This window comes from Chanodichthys erythropterus, chromosome 5, assembly GCF_024489055.1.
Source record: "Chanodichthys erythropterus isolate Z2021 chromosome 5, ASM2448905v1, whole genome shotgun sequence".
NCBI lineage: Eukaryota > Metazoa > Chordata > Actinopteri > Cypriniformes > Xenocyprididae > Chanodichthys > Chanodichthys erythropterus.
In genome coordinates, this window is record NC_090225.1 from 9,782,674 (window position 1) to 9,807,327 (window position 24,654).

The 24,654-nt window shown below is 38.3% G+C and overlaps 1 protein-coding gene across 2 annotated transcripts; it reads right to left on the minus strand.

The window, feature by feature from the left end:
• btaf1 (BTAF1 RNA polymerase II, B-TFIID transcription factor-associated) lies at window positions 1-24,555 on the minus strand. 2 transcript variants are annotated; one of them, XM_067385986.1, is made up of 38 exons: window positions 24,217-24,555; window positions 22,896-23,019; window positions 19,765-19,879; window positions 19,357-19,503; window positions 18,050-18,249; window positions 17,751-17,878; window positions 17,041-17,170; window positions 16,870-16,938; window positions 16,180-16,269; window positions 16,004-16,099; window positions 15,074-15,250; window positions 14,837-14,977; window positions 14,477-14,601; window positions 14,254-14,374; window positions 13,985-14,089; window positions 13,743-13,892; window positions 13,076-13,218; window positions 12,798-12,972; window positions 12,523-12,726; window positions 11,247-11,682; window positions 10,483-10,670; window positions 10,253-10,406; window positions 10,020-10,129; window positions 9,721-9,922; window positions 8,601-8,749; window positions 8,291-8,443; window positions 7,971-8,092; window positions 7,711-7,878; window positions 7,551-7,628; window positions 7,328-7,457; window positions 6,688-6,829; window positions 6,257-6,387; window positions 5,967-6,092; window positions 5,732-5,884; window positions 5,106-5,317; window positions 4,856-5,015; window positions 1,404-1,574; window positions 1-1,288 (listed from the first exon to the last, which is right to left on the minus strand). In XM_067385986.1, the coding sequence occupies exons 1-38, from the start codon at window positions 24,228-24,230 to the stop codon at window positions 1,145-1,147; spliced, it is 5,583 nt and encodes a 1,860-aa protein (XP_067242087.1). In that variant the 5' UTR covers window positions 24,231-24,555; the 3' UTR covers window positions 1-1,144. The 2 variants fall into 2 exon arrangements, with proteins under 2 accessions (XP_067242087.1, XP_067242088.1); XM_067385987.1 differs by lacking the exon at window positions 24,217-24,555 and having other exon boundaries at window positions 3-1,288; window positions 19,669-19,879; window positions 22,896-22,928.
• Window positions 24,556-24,654: the final 99 nt, after the last annotated feature.

Sequence of the window (24,654 nt, forward strand, 5' to 3'; positions counted from 1 at the left end):
CATTCTACAAAACAGGTGTCATTTGTGTCTATGGCATATAAACTAAAATATCTAAAAATTTGTTTATGTGGGAAAAAAAAAAAAACTTACTCTAATAATAGCTACAGTTTTCACACCTCTTCTTACTTCTGCACTATTTGCTATATTAGAAAACATACAAAGATATATGTATATACCCATCTTATCTAAGCTATCATTTTTCCTTTTAGAATTTAGTGGACAGTATTTTAAAGTTGTGGCCTCATTGTTAACCTTACTTTCATGTTATAAGTTATTCAAAACTTGTCTTGTAAACATTTTGGAAATTGTTTTTGTCTTCATTGAGATATTGTTTAAAATGTTACTTTTCAAAGGGGGTGTACTCTGATGAGCACTGTATATCCATCTAGTAACAAAAAAAAAAAAAAAAAAAAAAATTACTCTGTACAACAATCTTTAAATACTTCAGTATATAACTGGTTTAGCTGTTCATTCACCCATTTTTCGTAAATCCAAACCAACACAGACAAGACATTTCAAAGAGAGCTCATTAGAATTTATTAAAATTCTACCAGCTTACCCAAAAAAGGCAAATAACAGAAATATTTACAGTTCTATTTTTTTTTTCCTTTTAAAACAATGTTTCCAAGGCCGTTGTCCTGCTGCTCTTCCAGCTGTACCTAAAGATCTCAGTCAGTGCATGTTAGACATTTCTGATGGAGCAGCAGCTACAAGAGTTAGTCAAGCATCTCCTAGTGGTCTGGATGAACCATTACAGTCATTCTACATGATCATGGAAGCGTTTCAGTGCGTCCAGTCCTCGAACTCACCATCTCTCTTCATTCAGTTCTGGAATACTGTCATCATGGATACTGATGGTGACTTCTGGAAATCCTGAGGTTCAAATATTGTAATTCGTACAACACTCAGTCTTGTAAGATTAGCTTTAAGACTTCCTCCAGTGACATTAAAAACGGACTGTTTTAGATCTCAAATCTTGAGAGTGAATTGTAAGAACCTTGAGGAAGAGCTGTAAGACCGTGACAAGCATTAGACTGGAGTGTTTAAGGCCGATAGCTACAGTGCTTGTGCACATCTCTCCGTTGTCCCATTAATCAGACGGCTTCAAGTTATTTCTGTTTTTGTTGTGCAAGTTGAGCTGGGCTCATTTAAGTGAGTGTATGAAGCTGTCCAGGTCGTATTCATTATCGTACTGCTGCTGGTCCCACAGGTCGCCCAGTCCATCCAGAACAGACTTCATGCTGGCTTTACCAGAGGATGACGACGCCTCGCTCTTCTCCGCTTCATCCTAAACATCAACACAAAGCATCAGTATGAACGTGAATCTCTAATGAAGATGTGCATGTGGAAAAACTAGCATTTAGGGCTGCACATGGGACGGTGTCTTCTCTGCAAGCACTGACCTTGTCCAGGGTGAAGAGGTTGAGCAGCTGCTCTGTGCCCATACTCTGCAGACTGGCGTTCTCTTGGCTGATGACTGTATTCGCGATGGTCATCTTAAATTTCTGCAGACCCATGATCTTTTCCTCCAGTGTGCCTCGTGTGATGAGACGATACACATTCACCACACGTTTCTGAAACGCACAAATATGCAATCGTTTTATGGACGCAAATGGACAATGAATGTTCACACTCTTTTTTACCGAAACACCAAAAAGTTCATTTAATCAAATTTTTTTTTTTAACTCTTTCCCTGCCATTGATGGTATTTTCTGGCTTTCTATGTTTTCCAGGGCTGATAGTGAAAAAAATTCCTGAGCCTGAACTTTTTTTCCTTGCCCCCCGAGAGGGTACTATGTATGCGACGCACTTTTAACACAACTTGTTGGCCCCTGGGCCCAAATATATAAACAGCCTAAGTATGTATAACCCTGATCATCATTATTGACAAGTGGCTCTTTTTTTCATATTTGCATTATGCCCTCAGTATTATTCAAGAAAACACAGCATTTTCTTCTCAATATGTTCAGTGCCTACATTGACCTTATAAGCCCATCTTAGTACAATCACTGGAAGTAAATGCTGCAGATGCTACAGTCATACCAAGACAGGTCAGTAAGTGGCAATAATAGGGCTTTCCGTCGCTACCCACATCCTCAATCCAAGCCCAGCGCCATTTATTCTTTATGCTTTTATCAATGTCTTTAATGTCTTCCCCTGGCTTCATAAACATAGCCATGACTTACGTTTTGAGTTGAGAAATATGAGACACAATTGTAAACACCTTCGCGCATGGAGCATTGCCTTAACCTGTATCAATCTATTTGACAAAGACACGAGGCCCGCCCCTTAACTACTTCTGATTGGCTCATGAGTCGTTGAGCGTTAAAGCTGCTCTCTGACCTGCGCATCTCAGATCTAAATGACAGATCAATACGACGACATATAGGCTAGTGCCATGTTAAAAAAAAATATATATATTAATAAAAAAAAAAATCTAAGTTTCCGAGATTAAAGTCGAAACTCCGAGATTAAAGTCGGAATATTCAGAGAATAAAGTGGAAATATCTAACCTCTGCAAAAAATAATAATAATATTAATAATAAAAATAAAGTCGGAGAATAAAGTCGAAATGTTCCGAGAATAAAATACTTTATTCCGTGCGGAAACAAGGCTATGGTTGTGACGATGACGCGCTTGATTTATTAGCCTATGTAGCCTACTGCTGTTCTGTTTGCATAGACAGAACATAGCAAAACGTTTAGATATCGTTTCAGCTATTAAAACAGTTCCGTTTTGTATGTATGACACATTGATTTCGTTTCTGTTTTATTAAGTTCAGTTCCGCAGTAAAGAGACTTCTGCAGATTTCGTTTGTCTGTAAATACACGGTGCGCTGTCATTCATGATGAAAATAAAACTAAATGTCATTCTCCATGATTTCAATGAATAATCCACCTGGTCAACATAGGCATTATTCAATTAAAAGTATCAATGAATAAAACATTATCACTTGAAACAGTTTTGCTGATTTGTATTTATTAAAACGATGTATTTTAAATTTATATTAGTCTACATCAACTTGTATTCCTTGTACATAACAATAAATGTGTCGGAGGATAAGGGGATATTTGAATTATTTATGAATAAATAGTGTATTCTAAATCAGTGACGCAAGATCCTTAATAGAAATCTCCACTTGGACGCGAGAAATGCATCTTTACAGATATAATGAAAGAGTTTTTGGTTTGATTTGTTTTATTTCGTTAAGCAATAATTTAAATCTCTCCATCTATGTATTTGATGTCGGTAAGGCTTGTATTGTTTTGAGGATAATTCGTTTCCACTGGATAAAAAAAAGTGCAAGTGACGGCTCTGGCACCTCTGTATTGCATTGTGCAAGCTTCCACTCTCCGCACAAACCAATATATGCGCCTATACCTTATTTATATCTGATGAATAAAAAATCTTCCCATTACAACTTAATAAAAACAGAAACGAAATCACTGCCATACATACAAAACGGAACTATTTTAATAGCTGAAACGATGTCTAACAGAACAGCACATATTCTCTTCTGTGCTTTTAAAAACAGACATCAAATAAACATTAGACAATCTTTATTATTATTATTATTATTATTTTTAACATGGCAATAAAACGGCGCAGTAGACCAATATAACCAGAACCTGATTTTATTAAATTTTTTTTCCCGCAGCCACAGTAGCCTACGCCGGAAATCCGGCGTGATGCCGGAACGCTATCACCCCTGGTTTTCACTGTTATACGGGTAGGGGGCACCATTGCTCTCCTTCTGAAAGCATACAGAATCTCTGGATCAAAAAAGAAGCAGAAACAAGCGATAAAAGCATTGCGTATGCACATTGTAGTCTCTGAACTACTCTGGGATGTTCCAGTGACAACACAGCATAGTGTCCGTCAGCAGATGTCGCCATTTTAACGGCATAATTCTTTTTTTTTTTTTAAGCCTAACTGTTGCCAAAAAAAAAAAAAAAATGCATTTTTTAAAATATGCTATATATATTTTTATTAAAATTTATATTAAAAGTTTATTATTTATGCCAGTGCTGCATTGTCACGGGAACATCCCAGCTGAAGATGAGGAAATTACGCCGCTCCCTTTGCCAAGTGCATTCCAAACAGCTGATCACATAGGGCATCACTTGTATTTGGAACTTGCCCTGTGAACCATTTGGTACGAATACACGTACCATTGGCTGGCAATGTTTTTTAAAAAAAGGAGGGAAAAGAGTTAACACTGAAAGACATTTTTGCATGAAATGGCAAAATGTTCATTCATGTTTATTTCATGCTTTAACTAGTGGTAAAGGAGGAAGAGATGATCAGTTCCACATGCACTATTTCAATGGCATTTTCTTTTCCTCTTACCTCCATATAAATGCGTATTAAAGTAGTGTTTACAAAAGCAGAGCTGCTTTGTGTACATCAGTAACCAAGAAAACAAAACCGCTGCTGTTCCATAAGCTGTCAGAGTGAATTTGCATTTTCATTCAGCCCCTCTGCTGTTTTTGTTTTGAGCAGGTGTTTTATGTATAATAAATTCAAAGATAAAGTGAGAAAGCTAAAGATCTTTGAAATTGCACAATCTTTTTTAAATTTAAAAGAAAATTGCTCATCCTACATGTGTGTGTAACATCTTTGCTTGAATCATGATTAAAATACTGTTGCTACTACTAATTCCAAATGGCTACAGATATATGTATTTTTTGTTTAAAGGCCAGTTTAGCTTGTAATAGAGCAAATTAACATACATTTTTGTCCTTAAAATCATGATTGGTGCATCCCTAATTTTTTCGGCCGAATATTTTTGGTTGCTGAAATTTCAGTCCATTAATAAATACTGATATGGTTAAAAGCGGTAACGCTTCCATACCTGTCCTATTCTGTGAGCTCGATCCATGGCCTGCAAGTCTCTCATGGGATTCCAGTCATGCTCCACAAACACCACGGTATCAGCCCCAGTCAGATTCAATCCTAGTCCACCCACATGGGTAGTGAGCAGCAGAACATCTATGGACGGGTCATTATTGAACCTGAAGGAGGAAAAAGATCACATACAGTGACCCAAATGGAACTGCCTCCGAGGTTAAATATTTCTGGGGTAGTTTGCATAGCTGTCTCACCTGGAGACAATGGAGTGTCTGAGGCCGGCCTGAACGCCTCCGTCCAGCCTGAGGTAGGAGATGGTGGGCAGCTGTGGTTTGAGCAGGTCCTGCTCCACGATGTCCAGCATGCTCTTCAGTTGGCAGAAGATCAGAACGCGGTGCTGAGCCACCACAGCCTCTGTGCCGCCATCAGATGCTCCAGATGAACCCAGTCCACAGTCCAACAGCAGCTACAACACAAAACATAAAAATAAATGCATCCTGCTACTACTGCATTTTGTTTGTACTTTACACTAGATGGCAGTGAAAAAAAAAAAAAAAAAAAACAGGATATTGATGTTTTAAAACAAAAATCAATTCATATATGAATCGCAATTCTATCTTCTACCGATTCAAAACTATTTAAAAATTTCAAAAATCGATTTTCTGAATGTTTAATAACATGATGTGAACATCTAAATCACCAAATATTGAGAATGCAACAGCGTGTTATACTTTTCTAACTCCAAATGATCGGCCACTGATTGGAAACCAGCTGATAATAATGTTTTGGGATTTTTTTCCCAAGGAAGTTAACTTTGACTGATAACGATAAATCCATAAAAGCTATTAACATGGTGTTATTTCAGATATGTGGATGGCACCTGTTTGAGGGCTGAGAGTTTTGGGGCGTGCTGAATGTCTCTGAGGTTGGAGTGTTGGCTGCTCAGCTGTTCTGTGATGTGTTTGTACTCTGGGTGTTGAGGGGTCAGCACCAGTGCTGGGTGATTACACAGCTTCCTCAGATACTGCAGAGCCTGAAAACATCAACACAACAACTTTATAGACTGACTGAGAAGAGGATATTCTTGCCCTCTTATATAACTTCATGAGATCAACCTGGAAGACATGTCCAGTGGCCTTTAGTTTGGGTTTCTCTTCATCCTCTTGCGTAGACGTTGTGGAGATTACATCATCCACGTTCACCTTTGCGCGAGACTTGGCAAAGTCCTCGTACAGTTGAACCTTAGCAGGTATAGGTGAGAGAACAAGAGCGATGTCAGCAATATTTTATTAAACCTATATCTTTTTGGTTTTTTTGGAAATAAAAATGATTTCAGATTAACTTAAGTGTTTTCAGATTTTATTTTTATCTATATATTGTGCAACATCCTGTGTGTTGTTTGTACCTGTAGAGGGCTCAGGTTGCAGTAGTAATCTTGTATGATCTTGGGTGGCAGATCTTGAAGCACGTCATCCTTCATTCTCCTCAGGAGGAAGGGCAGAACCTGTCTATGGAGTGCTTCCATTGCAAGCACACCTGAAAAATACACCCCCACATATTATTTTAGACTAAAAAGATGACATTAAAACAACTTTAAGCGCTACTTTATAAAATCAAAAATTTGAAAAGGTCACAATGAAGGGGAAGAAAAAAAAAAAAAAAAAAAAAAAAAAAAAATTTATGGCCCTAAAAATAGGGTTTTTAAATCATAGAACATGCTTTGTGAGGTTCATTTATCTAGTGATTTATTACAGATAATAAGGTGGTCAAAAAGAGCCTCAGAATGAGAGGTCAGTATTGCTAAAATGAGGAATCAGAGAGATGTGATAATCATACCTGCTTCCTGCTCGCGCGAGGAGCTTTTAGCATCTCGACTGGCAAGGATGGGCTTCCCATAGCGGGCAGCAAACTGGCGTTCAGTACCAAGAAAGCCTGGCATCAGGAAGTCAAAGAGAGACCACAACTCCAGAACATTGTTCTATAGACACAAAAAAACACACAAATAGTCACGACCTTCTCAAAAGCAAACTTCAGAACGTTTCAAGCCAAAATTGTACTCCATATTGGCAAAATCTGAAAGGTACATTACTGTTCAGAAATTAATGAATTTTTTTCCCCCAAAAATTATTACTTTTATTCAGCAAAGACATAAAATATCAAATTTATAATGTTACGAAAGATTTTTCAAATAAATGCTGTTCTTGTGAACTATTATACAAAGAATTCAGAAAAGATGTATTACGGTTTCCACAAAAATATTATATGTTTCTTGAGCATTAAATCAGCATATTAGAATGATTGTGGAAGGATCACGCGACACTGAAGGTGTTTACTGTTTACTGTATTTGGTCAAATAAAATACAGCCTTGGTGAGCATTAGATATATTTTAATAACATAAAAAAAAAATAATAATAAAATTTCAACCAAACTTTTAAACAGTAGTGTGTACAAGCCACTCAAGAGCTAAGATCTCACCTGAATGGGTGTTCCTGAGAGAATTATCCTGTAGTTGGCAGTTAACTGCTTGATTGCTTTGGAGAGTTTGGTCTTTCCATTTTTAATGACATGACCCTCATCAAGGATACAGTAATTAAATTTAATATCCCTGTAACAGAAACGGTTTTGAATTATTAAAGCTTTTCTTTCAACTCTACCGTGTATGAAGTCTGTGAATGATAAACAAGTAACGAGTTGTAACCTGAAAAACTCAATGTCATTCCTAACGACATCATACGAGGCAACAATGAGATTGTGTTTCTTAACCTGGTGCTGCAACCTGCATTGAATGAAACAGAAAATTATTTCTTAAACTATGACGAGTCAATATTCATTTAACAAGCACTTTCTTATGATCATACCGTGCTCTTTCCGTGGGGGGGCCAGTATAGTGCAGAGGATTGAGATACTCTTTAGAGCAAAACTTCCCAACCTCATCCACCCAGTGGCCTGTCAGGGTGGGCGGACACACCACTATGGAGGGCAAAGGGCAACAGTCGGGAGCCTTTGTCCTGGTGTACTCCTGAGCCCTACACATACCACAATATAATTGAGCAAATAAAGTATTGTGTTTTAACCTACAATACTGCACTATGAAAAATGAAGTTAATTTGGGGTGTACCTGAGGAAATGATCACCAGCCAGAATACAGATGGACTGCAAGGTTTTACCCAGACCCATATCATCACACAAGATCCCATGAAGCTTGTACTTGTTCAAAAATGCCAGCCAGTTCACACCATCCTACAAAAGAGAATGAGATTTCATTTAAGAATGAAATTCATTTTTAAAAACAACAATTTAAATGACCAGCGATAAATGCAGTCAAACTTCTTTTATATTTAAGTTTACTGTATATCCATCCTCATTTCATTCTCAGAAGAATTTGCCAAAAAATAAAGCTGACATTTTCATGGGCAGAACTGTGAAATGCAAACACACCTGTTGGTATTTTCTGAGCTCTGCTTTGATGGGCACAGGAATCTTGTAATTTTCCAGTTTCCTTCCATCCAACAGCTGCTCGAGGAAGTGTCGTTCTCTGGCCTTCTGCCGAATTAGATCTTCAGACATAGACGGTGGGTCTGGGATTCCAGCCTGAAAGGGGGGGGAAACTAAGATGAAAAGGAAAACAGCTGCACAGAAGTTAAGCAACAAGCATCCCACCCATACTGAGCAAACTCTACAGAATGTCTTGCATCATTAGAAACTAAAAAGCATGAATGCTGGACTGTGCTGGTTACTGATCGCTTACCTCAAGAGGAAGCAGTCGGATCAAAGTAGCAAAGCACTGTGTCGCCATGAATCGCACGCTGTCACAGGGGTCACTCATACGGCCCAACACAGGGACCACCAATAGCACAATGTAGGGCACAATATCCACATCCAACTGTTCCATCACACCTGGACACTGTGCTCAGGAAGAATATATGTTGTATTTTGTACACACTTTAAATGTTTGTACACTGCTGTACAAAAGTTTGGGGTTGGCAAGATTATGTTTTTAAAGTATCTAATGCTTACCAAGGCTGCATTTATCTAAATCAAAAAGTTTTCCATTTTAATATATTTTAATACATTTTAAAAAGTAATCTATTCATGTGATGGCAAAGCTGAATTTTCAGCATCATTACTCCAGTCTTCAGTGTCACATGATCCTTTAGAACTCATTCTAATATGCCGAATTGCTGCTCAAGAAAGATTTCTTATTATCAATGTTGCAAACAGCTGTGCTGATTAATATTGTTGTGGAAACATTATTCAAAGAATCCAGATAAAACGTAAGTTCAAAAGAACATTTATAATGTTACAAAAGATTTTAATCTCAAATAAAAGTCTTTACTGTCGCTGTTCATCAATTTAATGCATCCTTGCTGAATAAAAGTAGTAAAGGGTTCACCCAAAAATGTAAATTCTTTAATAATTTAATCACCCTCATGTTATTCCAAATCCATAAGACTTTTGTTCATCTTCGGAACACAAATGAACATTTATTTAAATCAAATCTGAGAGACTTCTGTACCTCCACTGAAAGTCTACTGACCCAAAACTCTAATACTCCAAAATGTTCATAAAGACATTATGTTATACCAGCGCATTACATAAAAGCCTAAAAGCCTAAATTAAATCTGTTCATCATATAAAGGGAACATGTCAGAAGACTTTGATTAAACCAGAATTTTCTGTTTTGGGTGAACCATTTCTTAAAATAAAATAAAAAAAATATCTTACTGACCACAAACCTTTGAACTGTAATGTATGTCTTACTCAAATTATAATCCATCCTAAATCAAGTTTAACACCCTGGTGAAACACAAAGGCATTTTTAATACAAGAAAATAGCTAGATTTTCATTTGTGACATGCAGAGGATACAGGCCATGGCTTCGATGGCTCCCTCCTGCTTGGTGTTGTCATCAATAGCACCCAACCAGGGAAGCACATGTTCCAGAAACACATTCATGGTCTCCATAGTAGCGATCTTGCTGAGCATGCCCACACAGCGAGCGGTCATGTGACGTACAGCTGTGTATGGATGCTGCAGACAGGTGCACAGGAGAGGCAGCTGCTCCATCAACTGCAGATATAGAGACAACAGGAGACTGGCTGTAATTGATATTGATCATGTATTTTGATGCAAGACGTTCTTAAAAGTTGTATGTGTGTGTACATACTACAGGGATGAGCTCTTGGGACATGGCTCCTGCTGTGACCTCCAGCACCTGCAGAGAGTTCACAAGCTCCTGAGCAATCGAGTCTCCCTGCTTCAACAACTGGCTGGAATCTGCAGCGGACAGAAAGTGAGAAGCTGGAAAAGTGTTTATCAACAAACATTCATCTGAATTATAAAGAGCTTTTCACTCAAATCGAAGTAAGTCACTTTACTCAAACTCCACTGAAACATTACCAAATCCCTGAGCATTCAACGCATTCCTCAGCGGGCCGGTCATGAACTCCCACAGATATGGCAATGTTTTTGTCAACTCCCGACCAAAATGCCTGGCAACTGTCATCAAGCAGAACTCTGCCCCTCTCCTCTGGATAAGACATGGCTTCTTGCTCTACGTTAGAATTACACAGAGACTGTTAGCATCAGTCATGAGCTAGTCACACTACTAATTACAACACTGTAAATACCTCATCTGTTTCTGTAGTAATGCTGCCTCCTAGGGGCAGGTCATTGTTGGTGTTGGTTTTGGGGGCTTTGGGGGTGGGTCCCCTCTTACTGGTGATGGCAAAAGCTGCTTTCTGATGCCGGTAGAGAGTGATGATGCCCTTTGTCTTGTTCACCATATGATGCATTGCATCCTTCTCTGCCACAGACCCTGCAGGACAGATTAAATACACAACAGAGCTCACATTTTAAGTTAAATGCCAACATTCAAATTAAATTGGATGAACCTGGACAATACTAATATAATTAAATTTCTATAAAGATTATATGTATATACTATAAAAATTATATTGTATATATTATATTCTCCGGTTCTATTTTTCACTATCCATTTTATAATACATGAAAATAATAACCACACACTATTATTAGTATTATTATTAGTATTAGTGGTATAAATAACTGCAGTAACTATTGTATACATGAAAAATTATATTTTTATCATCATTACTCATTTTTCATATACAATAAAATTGTTACTGCAGTCATTTCTACTACTAATAATTATGCATTATTATTATTATTATTATTATTATTTTTAAAGGGCCAGAATGGACTTTGGTCTTGAAATAAAAGCAGAATAAATTAGTATAAATTGTTCATAAATCCATTCTTCACATTAAATTGAAAGGGACAATTTATAAACAATTTACCCACAAATTCGTTCTACATGTTTCATAAATAAGGGCGGCCAATAAAAGCAGGAGTGCTATGGTGTTCCTCTCACCTTTACTGCTTTCTTGTATTGCTGGAGTGCTGGCTGGAGGGACAGGACAGGCAGCATTAGGGGTGAGCATCGGATCTACACAGACCGAGCTGCAGAGATTCTTCACAATCTTGGGGTTAGGACAGGGAGATCTGGCAGCGCACAGCTGCAGCAGGCGAGCAATGTTGGAGGCTGCGTAACCCTGAACGAGTATGTTCTCTTCGCGGCGGGCCGCCTCCATCAGGGGTCTGACCACAGGATTGAGTTTATCCGGCAGCATGGCCAGTCCCACCACAGCGCAGGCGGTGAAGGTATGAACTCTCAGCTGCAGCTGCTGCCATTCAGCGCTGGTCTCGCACACAGTGGAATGAGCCTGCAGCCTCTTACTGTCCAAAGGCTGGAACTGACGAGACTTGAGGTTCAGAGAGGAGGTGCATTCTGAGAAGATGGTGGTCACCTAGAGAAAATCAGGGGAGGAAAAAAGTCATTTTGGATGCATAATCCAAATTGGCATATAGTATACCTATAGGCTCTAATGAGCTGCCTTGCTATCTACTGCTTTCTAAGTAAGCATTCTAACTGAAGTGGATAGATTTTTTTCCTGCTGAGATTATCACAAGGTATTCTGGGATTGCTTTCTCCAAAGGACACATGGTTTTGGAAAAGAGCTCTAGAGTTTTACTACTACTACTACTACTACTACTACTACTACTACTACTACTACTACTACTACTACTACTACTACTACTACTACTACTACTACTACTACTACTACTACTACTACTACTACTACTACTACTACTACTACTACTACTACTACTACTACTACTACTACTACATTTATAAATTAACTGTATTATGATATTTAATTTGTCTAATAATTTTTTTTAATTGTTGTTAACATTGTATTATAATAAATGTGTATACATCACTTATATTTAAATGATTGTATTATAATATAGTATATTATATATAGTTATATTATATAAATGCAGAAATTACACATTTAAATTATGATAAACATTAATATAATACTTAATAATAATAATAAATACATTATATAAAATAACAAGTGTAATATCTACATTATAATTTCAATATTAATGTAATTATACACTAATTATACTATAATACTACTATAATAATAACAATTACTACATAGTATAGTGTACTATATTAATATAATAAAGTTCTGATCTAGAGCATACTGCTTTTTCAAGAATTTGTGAGTAATAAATCAAATTAATAAATCTCTAAATGCTTAGAGATTTGGTTTCTTTTAGCATCTTTTACTAACCAGCTCATTGGCCTGATCGATGGTGAACACAGTGGAGTTGATTCGTTCCCTCACATCAATTTGGGCATCAGCCAGCAGAGCTATGAGCTGTTTGCATTCGTTCTGCATGCGAGTAAAAGGAATGGCAATCTCATCATAGTAAAGTTGCTCTGAGAGGATGATCAGCAATCGGGGCTGAACCACACTGGATAACAGCTCACACTCCTGTGATGCAGGACAGTATGTCATTAACATGTTTAAAAAGAAACCTAAGACTGACCCTCTCCTGTTCTCACCTTCTGAAGGCCTGCCCACTCACAGATCACCATAGAAACCGCAATCCGCTGCAGGGCTGATTTGGAATTGAGATGGAACAGTAAAAGTTGAGCTAGAGACTCAGCGGGCCGGAGTTCCTGAGAAGAGCTGTTCAACCGTGGGTCACATATACAACTGCACAGCGCCCCCAACAGCCTAGGATGATACAAAGTAGTCAGACTCAAATATGAACAAAGACAGGGAGGAGGAGAAAAAAAAACAAAAAAAAGGTAAGAACCACCGCCAACATCCCACCCACTTTGCAGCCATTAGACGTGCACGTGTCACCACATAGTCTCGTGTAGCAGGGTCTTCGGTAATTGTCTCCGCTCCACCGATATATTCCTGGACCGTTTCCTTGACTGGAACAGATCCCTGTCGGGTCTTCCCAGAAGCCTTCTCCTGTGGATTAACAGAGCAGATCAATTTTTGGATGAGTGGGAAGTGTGAAGGTTGTAGGATGGATTAGTCTAAGCCTCAGACAGCATGCCCACGGACCACCCACAGTCCATTCGCTGACCGTCTGATGCATACCGCACAGAAAAACAAACAAACTAGAAAGCACTTTCTTACTCTGGTAAACTCTAATCTGAAGTGTAAAATCTGCTTTCTTTGAGTCATGTCTGTACTTATTACTTTTGGACAGGCAGAAAGTTTGTAGCACATTTGCACTACCTTTCAAAAGTTAGGCATCAAATCACAGTACAAAGTAATAATGTGAAATAAATGTTTTACATTTTTACACATTTTTAAATACATGATATGATGTATATGAAAACAGTTGTGCTGAATAATTTTATCAATTTAGAGTATCCTTGCTCAATAAAATATGAATTTCTTAACGATAACGATAGTGTATGTAAAACCATTTTAAGACGAGTGTTCCAGTAAAATACCGGTTAAGATATTTTGACCTCCACCCTCACCTTTAAGCGGGCTTTCACTTCCAGCAGCATGTTGGGGTCTATTGGGATGTGTGGTGCTTGCATCATCAAACAGAGCCAGGCACCCATCCAAGGACAGCTGGCCGCCACCACATACTGTTGCGGGGCCTGTCGCAACAACTCCCCCCACACCTAGAAAACCATCAACATATTAATAAACTATTTAACATATCAGAGAAAAAAAATTAAAAGAGTGGCAGAAAGTGAGTTTCAGTGGGCAACACCTTCTGTATAAGCTCTAGGATCTCTTGGTTGCTCTCCAGGATGCAGGACTGAAAGATGTGTCTTAACATGTCCTGCATGATGGGATTCAGCCACACTGCACAACTCTAAAGGCAAAATTATACAATCAGAGCAAGAAACAGGAAAGATGAAATACTTGAAACTGAAGATGTCAAACAATGCATATTTTGATTTTACTGTGCAACCCTAGTTAAATACACATCTACTTTTATGTTGGTGTGTGTACTTGGCTTTGCACAGAATATCCAACCTGGTCGGCTTTTGAAAGCAGTGTGAAGAGGGTTTCTAGGGCGGCCCGGCGAACAGAAGCAATGGTATGTCTCAGGAACGGCCACACTCGAGGAACCAACACTGTCAGAGACTGATGTGTGCTGGGAAAGACAAGAAAAACAAGGTTTTAGTTTCCCATTGATCACTGTCAAAAAAGTGGTGTTAACAGCAATAAAGATAAGAAATTTCAGATCAGATCTAACCTGCACTGGCGGACCTGTGGATAAATGAGCAAGGAGGACAGGAGGGTCATGATGCTGTTAGTTGAGGCTGTGAGATCATCCAGCTCCAGCAGAGCATTCCACAGTGTGTCCACAATGAAGGGAACCTAATCAACACACACAGGGATTATAAATATACAGCCATTAACCCAGAGAAATTGCTGTGAATAAGTGCTAGATGTAAGAATGACTTAAATGTGTTGCAAAATTGATTTCTTGCACAGTGACAGATCGACTGGCCTATATTTGACTATTTTAAGATTATTGGCATCTGATAATAAGATATTGCTCTCTTATATATCTGCACTGGCTGTCAAAAACAAATTAACTTTGAGCACAGACCTTAGCAGGCTGTGACTGAACCAATCCATCCACCACAGGGATCAAAGATGCTGCTGCCACAGCACGAACATCGTCATCCAGATCCCGCAGGCCTTCTGTAATGGCAGGGAGAACCCGGGGCAGCAGCTCTGCGATCAAATCCTAAGGGTCAGCAAGGTGTGAAAGTCAAACACGAGTAAAAACACTACAGCACGAATGTCACTTTAAATCTCAGCCAATAAGAAAGTGAGACTTCACCTGTCTGACAGCAAGAACATATTTGATGCCCAGCAGACCTCCGTGTCGAACCTCCCACTGGTCTTCAGTTAGAAGCTTAAGCAGAATGTCTACGGTCATGGCAACGCCACAGTTCGCCATGTGCTTCAAAGCCACGCCCAGAGTCTGTGCACACGTCTCTCTCACAGGTGCAACCACCTGGAAAGTTAGAGAAGTGTTTCAAGAATAGACCAAGAAAATGAAATCCTTGCCACAAAAAGTCAAATAAATAATAATAATAATAATAATAATAATAAAATAAAACAAAAACACGTCTTAAAAGAAATAACCAGCCACCCCTAATTAAAGTTTAATATAAAAATAAAGCCCAAAAATGCTGAAAATTCAAACAATTGTAGTGACATGGACTCATTGTGCAAGTACAGGTTCAAATGTCAGTCTTTTTAGCCACTAGGGGGCAACAGGGCTAAAACACTAAAACTCGGAAGTAGGATTGTCAAAATGTACAGACTTCGGTACAAAGCTGGCACTGAAATTTTAAAAATGTGACGATACCAGCATTTCCCCCTAGCATTTTGAGTGGATTCTTCTCTGATTGGCCATTGTGCTTGCACAGATACACACGGGAGCGATCCCTAATATATCCACTGATAGACAGACCCGCTGATAAGACACCTGCTTTCAAATACACCCATGTGCAAGCACACAGTGAAGAGCATCAAATATGTCTATTTACAATGTTTGAAAAGCGATGAACATTGTAGCCAATCACAGCCATATCTGTTGAGCACATGAACACAATGGCCAATCAGAGGTGTTTAAGAATCTACTGAACAGCACTCAAAGTGCTAGGGAGAAATGCTGGTAGAATCACATTTTTATTTCAGTACCAACTTGATACCGAAAACTGTACTTTTGACAACACTACTCAGAAATTATAAGATGACAAACCTCATCTGATACAAAATCTCCAAATCTGTCCAAAGCGAAGACACACAAAAGCCGGATGACCAAATCCTCCAGCCACTCCTGGTGCTGTCGCTCCATCTGAGAATGTAGAAGGCATCAAACATCAGACAATGAACTTAATCTCTGACAGTGAAAATATACAATGAGCTGGTGAACACCTGTTCTGCTGTACTGCCAACAGTCTTTCCTCCACCAGCACCATGACATTTCAGCACTTCCCTTAGTCCTGTGCCGGCACCGTGACGAATCTAAGCATGCCAAATAAAAACTCAGTGACCAACCATTACTTTTCCCCCCACCGTAACCACACATACAAATAAACTCTGTTTACACGCAACTGCACGTAAGATCATTTGTCTCTCAAAAAGCACAAGACCAGCAGAAATCAGTGTTGCCATTAAGTAAAACTAGTGCTTTAAAAACGAATTTTTCTTTAAAAGAAATAAAGTTAAGGAAATATAGAAATATTAGATGAAAAAATGTAAACTTAAATTGTATATATATATATATAAAAAAAAAAAAATACTAATAGAAATATTGCCTTGGCAACTAATTGAAAAAAAAAAAAAAAAAAAAAAGTAAAAAGTACAGTCTCAACCAGGCATGGGAGATAGTGAATATTCATGATGTATTCGCAATGATTTTTCTGGCGACAAAGTTATGCATTCTGAAATTTAGCTTTTTGTTGTAATGCACTTTTTATTGGCCCATTCATTTTCAGAAGCACTGAATCATTAGATTCATTGTATGATCCATTCTTGTCTTGCGGCCATTTCAGAGCAAGTGTTTTTTGGAAGGGGAATTTTAGCTATAACCGATTTACTCTATACAACAGATTTTTTCAGTACCTCCCACGAGGGGTTGAAGAGGTCATTGCACAGTTCGTCACAGAAGCTTTCCAGGGGCCATTCTTGAGTCTGTGAAACAAAAAACAATTTTAGACAGACACAAAAGGACACAATGAATGTGAACAGCTCCATGTGTGAAAGAAAAAGCAATCATGTGTGCAAGTCTCACACCTCCTCAAATAAACTGGAGTTATCAGGGACATTATCGATTAAGACTTTGCTGTCAGTTGCAGGCTGCTCAATGACTACATTTGTGGTTTTCCGTCGTTTCTCCTCTGGCTCTCCCTCAAAACTGTCATTGCTGTGGCAGAGGAACATAAGAGCATTGGTCAGAGTGACCACCCACATCCTCAGAAACAGTCATTATCTTTAAAGTCAACGTGAAATATGGTCTATAGGGCTGGGAGTCTTCTGGCACTTCAAAACCTGATTCTAAAAATGATTCTTAATACATCTCTCTAGAGGTGCAAATCTTTGACATGTGAAGGAGGCAGAGTAAACCATAAAAGTTGTTCTAGAATAAGTCTGCTCTCACCCACTAACAGAAACAGAAAAAAGAAAAAAACAAAACAGGTATGATAACCTAGTATCTTTGAAAATACAACACTGCAGAGTGACCTTAAAACCTCTGCCTACATCGCTTTCCGTGGCTTTGCACAAGAATAATTCACTTTCAAGTGTGCGATCCCTTTAAATGTTCTTGATCCGTAAAGTTTGCTTGGTTGTCATTGTCTTAAAGATCTTGTAAAATAAAGCATGTGCAGCCTCTGTGTCCGTGGCTGTTAAACTTATGAAAACAGTTATACACAAAATTGCTAATAGTACATGGTAAATAATTGTCAGTTTTGGAATAAAAGGAAATGCAGATCTAATAACATTACCTCTTTTCATTAGGATCCATGTCTCTGGATCTCTGCTTTGCCACCAGTTTCGCCATCCTCTTGGCCTTGTTCTTCTGTCGATTGCTCATGCCTGGACGAAACTGTGAATCTATGAGCTCTGCGGTCGTCTAAAGAAGAGAACACAAAACTGAACATCTTCATATGATTGATAAGTGCCTCGATTAGACCTGGTATCAAAATAGTTGCAATGATTTATGCCCATTTACCTTCTCCTCTAACGTGAGCCTTTAAACATCTGTAGAATATGAAGAAAGAAAGAAATTCCCAGCACAACTCACCAAATGGTTGCGTGAGAAGTGACAGCCCAGGCTTTTACCAGGCTGTGATCTGTTGGTACTGGAGGCACAGGCATCCTCCAGGTCCTCATCATTAAAAAGCTCCTCAGTGTCCATGCCGATCGCAGCACCCATATCCAATCCCAACTTCTTCTGCAACTGCTTTCTCTGCCGGGCCAAACGCTCTTTGGGATCCGTCTCACCTGAAGAACGGAATGCAATCATGATTCAGAATGGCAAAACCAACAAGGGTGTTTTAGGTGTGAGCTTTATGGTTCAAGTCAAAACTATATGATACTCTGGTCTCTAGATATCACCTATTGTAGTGTCCATCATGTAAAAATCACAATCGCTTGATTGGAAATGTAATAGCACCCATTAATGAGGTGTCATTCATATTGGTATCACAAATGGTGCAGGGTAAAGTACAAACAAGTTTAAGAACATCCATCACTTATGAAATGGAAAATAAAGGTGTACATGGACAGACAAAACATTTGTAATCAAATTTCTTCCAAACAGATATACAAATAAATGCACACTGCACCTCTTATCCAATTCTAGGATAGTCAAATGAACAATGCTTTAATTTCCTTATTACAGTCAAATTCAATAGTATTATATCTCTTTCCCGAGGAGTTATAAATATTATCTACACACATATGCAAAAACTGTATTTGACGTAATTGATGTCTGCAGCACAAAAGGTGCAGGGCGAGTTACACAGCAAAGTTTAATACTCGAGGTTAGGAATTTGAACAAACTCCAAACCAGAAGTATAAACAATAGTAATAACGACATGAAAGTTACAAAGCAGCAGTGTTAAAGGATTAGTTCACTTCTGAATTAATTTCCTGATAATTTACTCACCCCCATGTCATCCAAGATGTTTCTTTCTTCAATCAAAAAGAAATTAAGGTTTTTGAGGAAAACATTCCAGGATTTTTCTCTGTATAGTGGACTTCAATGGGGTTCACCGGGTTGAAGGTCTAAATTGCAGTTTCAGTGCAGCTTCAAAGGGCTCTACATGATCCCAGACGAGGAATAAGGGTTTTATCTAGTGAAACGATTTGTGGTTAAAAAGTATATATTTTTATTTATTTTTTTTTTTTTTTAAATGACAGATCATATTCACTAGACAAGACCCTTATTCCTCACCTGGGATCACTTAGACCTGCAATGAAACTGCAATTTGAACCCCACTGAAGCCACTATATGGAGAAGAATCTGGAATGTTTTCCTCAAAATTATCAGGAAATTCTCATTCAGAAGTGAACTAATCCTTTAACACACAAGAGATCTAACCCTACCTGACTTGTCATCTTGCACCTCAAACTCCGCTCCTGCTGAACCAAGCAGCGATGCTCCGTGCTTGAGCAGACGGGAGATATCAAACCTGTAGAAACTCAGCCTGTCTGAGGAGACGTCCTCTGGAGACATATCTTCTGGACACATCTCTGAAAAGGACAACATGCATGAAACTCTCGCTCAGCTCAAGACACACATTAGACAGAAGCTTAAAGACTTGTCAGCTGTTAACATTTCACGTGGCATGACCACTGCAGGATCAAATTGGTGTTGATTTGCATTTGACTGCATTGATAAAGTGTATAACCAGTTACCGCAGCTATGTGCCTTCCTGTAAACATTTTAAAGAAAATCCCAAAACCCTCCAATTCTCCAGTAATCAATCTGGAATCTGGGAATATTCAGATCACCGTCTTTTGGCTTCGGAGCTGGGTTCCATTCCGGAATATTCTTCACTATGGCTTCAACAGCCTGTCCCGCTGCGATTCGTGTATCCCAGTTCGGACTCCTCAAGAATGTTAAAACCTATTGAGGAGGGAGGAAGGGAAAACACATCAATAATCGGAAGGGTTGAAATTCAGCAAGAGGCAAGTTTGTTCAGATGCACCACACAGGAGGCAAATAAGAACTAAACCTTTACCTCAATTCTTATGAAATCTCTATGGCCTCTCTTTGTCACTTGAAAGTATTAAAGGTGCCCTCGAATGAAAAATGTAATTTATCTTGGCATAGTCAAATATCAAGAGTTCAGTACATGGAAATGGCATACAGTGAGTCTCAAACTCCATTGTTTCCTCCTTATATAAATCATTTGTTTAAAAGACCTCCGAAGAACAGGCGAACCCAACATAACACCGACTGTTACGTAACAGTCTGGGTGTACACCCCCAATATTTGCATATGCCAGCTCATGTTCCCAACATTATGAAAGGCATTACACAAGGGCAGCCAGTATTAACGTCTGGATCTGCACAGGTGAATAATCAGACTAGGTAAGCAAGCACGGACAATAGCGAAAAATGGCAGATGAAGCAATAATAACTGACATGATCCATGATATCATGATATTTTTAGTGATATTTGTAAACGGTCTTTCTAAATGTTTCGTTAGCATGTTGCTAATGTACTGTTAAATGTGGTTAAAGTTACCATTGTTTATTACTGTATTCACGGAGACAAGACTGTCGTTATTTTCATTATTAAACACTTGCAGTCTGTATAATTCATAAACAACTTCATTCTTTATAAATCTCTCCAACAGTGTAGCATTAGCCGTTAGCCATGGAGCACAGCCTCAAATTCATTCAAAATCAATGTAAACAATATAACAGTATACAATACTCACATAATCCGACGCATACATGCCGCACACTTTGTAAAGATCCATTTGAGGGTTATATTAGCCGTGTAAACTTTGTTTATGCACTGTTCAAGGCAAGCACGAGCTCCGTGGGCGTGGAGCAGGAGAATTTAAGGGCCAGTAGCCCTGAATTGGCTCACTTATAATGATGCCCCAAAATAGGCAGTTAAAAAAAAAAAAAAAAAAAAAAAAAAAAATCTATGGGGTATTTTGAGCTGAAACTTCACAGACACATTCAGGGACACCTTAGACTTATATTACATCTTTTTTTTTTTTTTAAAGTTTTAGGGCACCTTTAACCCAGTCATTTTAAAAAACGCATATTAAGAGAATGTTATAACACTGAGACACAGGATTGTAGGATACCAAAGAAAACCAAGAACAAAAACCATGCACCATGGTGGATATTAACCAAATGAATAATTCAGTAACACGATATACATCTCAAAGTACCACAACAACACCATCTGATACCACCACATCACTATCGTTGTCCAAATTTAAACCAACACCAAAACAATTTTCTGCATATCTACATGCACAGAACAGACATCTAGTATTGAAAAAAATATATGTTCGTGCATAGGCCTTGCTGTGTAAACAGAAGAAAAATAAAGTGGATCAGGCCGATCTACAAAGCACCAAAACACTTTGTAGCCAATCAGAAATAGTATATGCTCATGATGGGGGTGGACAAAGAACAAGTGGGACATCTGTAAAAAGACTGCAGAAAGAGAGATGCCTGGTATATTACCAAAAAGGAAATGGTCAGAGGAATTTAATTGGAAGAAGGGTTGCTATCAGGCAAGAGCTAGGACCCGCATTAATATTGGAAAAACATTCCAGTGATGGAGAAACATTAAGAGAGCATGAAGGCCTGAAAATGGACCCCAATTTTGCTTTGTTTTTGTTCGACATATGAGTAACATTGGTTTTGCCATGTTCCACAGAACCAATATATGCTTTTGTTGTTTAATCACAGCTGATTCATCCATACTTGCGCAAGCTATCCGAAGCACCAACTGTAGGTAGTTTCCGGTGTTGCATGGCATATTAGGGGCTGGGCAAATTAAGGGAGGGGTGCATTTGATTGAGTGTCGATTTCAAATATTTCTCAGAAATTGCTTACTGCAGACTATCATACAATAGATCAGCTGTCAGTTTAGAAAGAACTGGACATTTTGCTTGCAAAAGTCTTAGTCCATGATCACCAGCTTTGTTGTTTTAGCAATGTTTTAATAACCATCCATATTTATTTTTTGGTCTTTATTATGATGCAAACAGAAAATACAGGAAAAATATGTACACAAAATGTAAAAAAATAAATTTTAAAAAGATTTTAAAAAATGGCTCCTTTAAAAGGAAAAAAAAAAAAAAAAAAAAAATTATTTATTGTGACTTCCTGGAAGAAAAGAAGAAAATCTGAGACACTTCTCATCAGATTTTGAAAGTTTTCTTGGCCTTCCAGTCATTTTCCATTCCATTTAGGTTTAAGAGAGCCAGGTTCCTGCTATTGCTCGAGTGTAAGTGGAGGTCACTAAATACTTGCTACTTTAGCCTACAGAAGCAATTTTCTTCCTGTTTAATACTGCATACAAATTTCCTGGTTATGTTCTAATAAAGAGACTGAGAAATAATTATATATGGTCATTATACCATTGCTAAAACAACATCTATCTATATCTATACATCTATATCTACAGTGGTCAACATTTGAAGTGGAACAAAACCTTTCATCAAAGTTGATCCAAAACCTTCTTCTTAGGACAACTTTAATGAACCTACTTGATCTACTTCAAATGTTGACTACTGTGTGTGTGTGGTTTGTTGTAATTTTGTTTGTAAATTCAAGTGTGTTTTTTACGTTTACATTTAAAAGTATCTGCTAAATAAATGCCTTATCCACAGCAATTCACAATAGTGTTTTCAGATCACATATGAGAGCAGTGAACAACAGATGGCAAGCATGCTATTTGGAATACTGTGTGCTAGGAAAGATGTTCTTCCTGTACAAATACAAACAAATGCTACTAGTACAACAATACAGATACATTGTTCTTTTGCATATCTGATCCATTTTGACAAAATGACAAACTACTAAATGAGCCTGTCAAAAAACAAACAAAAACAAACAAAAAAAACTTTTATTTCAGATGGTCTGAACAAATCCTAAACACTCACCTTTGATAGCAGGTTATTAAGCTCATGTGGGTGAAGCTTAACAACATCTCCCAGCTGCTGAGCAGCTGCTTTACGGGTAACAGGAGTCGTTCCTGTATCCAATAAGATAAATAGACGTTCCAACCTGGAGACAGAGAGGAAAAAAACAACAATTAAAAATATAATTCTACAATGTTATAAATAAACTGATAATTTAAGCCAAGGTCACGCTAGAGACTGCATTTGAAACTTCAGACACCACAACCACATGATTTACATTAAACAATGTGTGTATAAAGTTCTATATAAATAAAATTGATTTGAACTTAAAGTTTGTGTTTTTAATGAAGGGGTCACACTGTGAAGTTTCGTTCTTCTATTGGTCACACATCCTTGCATGGTGCACATTTGCAGGTAAGAGCTCAAAAAAAAAAAAAATCTTTGGAGTGCAGTGAAATTTACATGAGCTTGTGCTTCAAATATCCCTCTCACATTTGCATTGGAAAAAATGTATTTTTAAAGTTAAACAATTTATGTTTAACTGGGTCTTATGCCACCCAACATTACCAGTTGTTTTGGACATACATTGACATCTAAGGGTCTGGATGGCATGCAATTTGTGTATTAACTATTTATTATTAGTAATAACTGGTCATGTGAACAACATGGGAACATGGGGGGGGGGGGGGGGGGTCTATAAGCAACAGAAGCTTTTCAAGAGTTTGATTTTAATTCATTTCTTTATGGGATTTTTTTTTTATTTTACCAAAAAAAACTTTAAGGGTGAAAAATGACAACCTAGCAGCTTCCCTCACAACATCCTGTCAAGAGCGTTATATAACGGCACATTAATCTACAGAGATGGATTAGGAGAAACGAGTGCTGCCTTCAGTCTGTCTGGATGTTAACCATGTCTTTACCTCAATGACAGTGCCCAACCCTGAGAGGGATGACACTGCGTGGGGTTAGTCCACTAATCACCCGTGGATTTACACATTAGCCGGAGATTTACCAGGATAGAGTAGAATCATTATGGCAGACCACAAAACTATAAGTTGGGTTCATAACGCACATGAAATATACCACAAAACACTACGAATATTTGATATAGAGCATGAGACAACACAATTTGACAGGTTAAATAATGACGTGTTCATTTGCGGGAGGTTAAACGGCTTCTGCAGAAGCGGTGACGAATTAACGTTACGTTATTTTCAAAATATTGCCCGTTTTACCTAACGTTATAATGTAAGTTATATATCATAAAAGTATTAAGAATTAGAAAATTCAACTGCGGAGACACATTTGCCAGCTGCAAATCAACCATAACCCAACAACTCACCTTGAAACAGCCATATGAGCTGTTCGAGGATCCGGCTTTGGATCCGGGCGCGGGGTTCGGGTTCAGGTTTGGGCTCGCGCTGCTGCTGACCGTCGCGTGCGAGGACAGGCCCGATCTCTCGCACACTGCCTCAAAATCGGACTGCTCGCTTATTAAATATTTCCCACAGCGCCCGAAGACGCCGAATAACACCTACGCCAGCGTACAGATTGATTTAGCCCTCCGCACTTCCCCGAAAACGGTATTTTAATCGAATAAACGGGGGAAAATAATTTTGTTGATCACAAAAGAGAAGCCAGGCGGCTGGTTTTATATGAGGAGCCATCTTGCATTTATTCCTTCATCCATGGTAGGCGCGCTGTGATTGGTTACATGGGCTCCAGCTGACCAATCACAACGCACTTTTCAAAAGGAAGCACACAGGACAAGAAAAAAAAT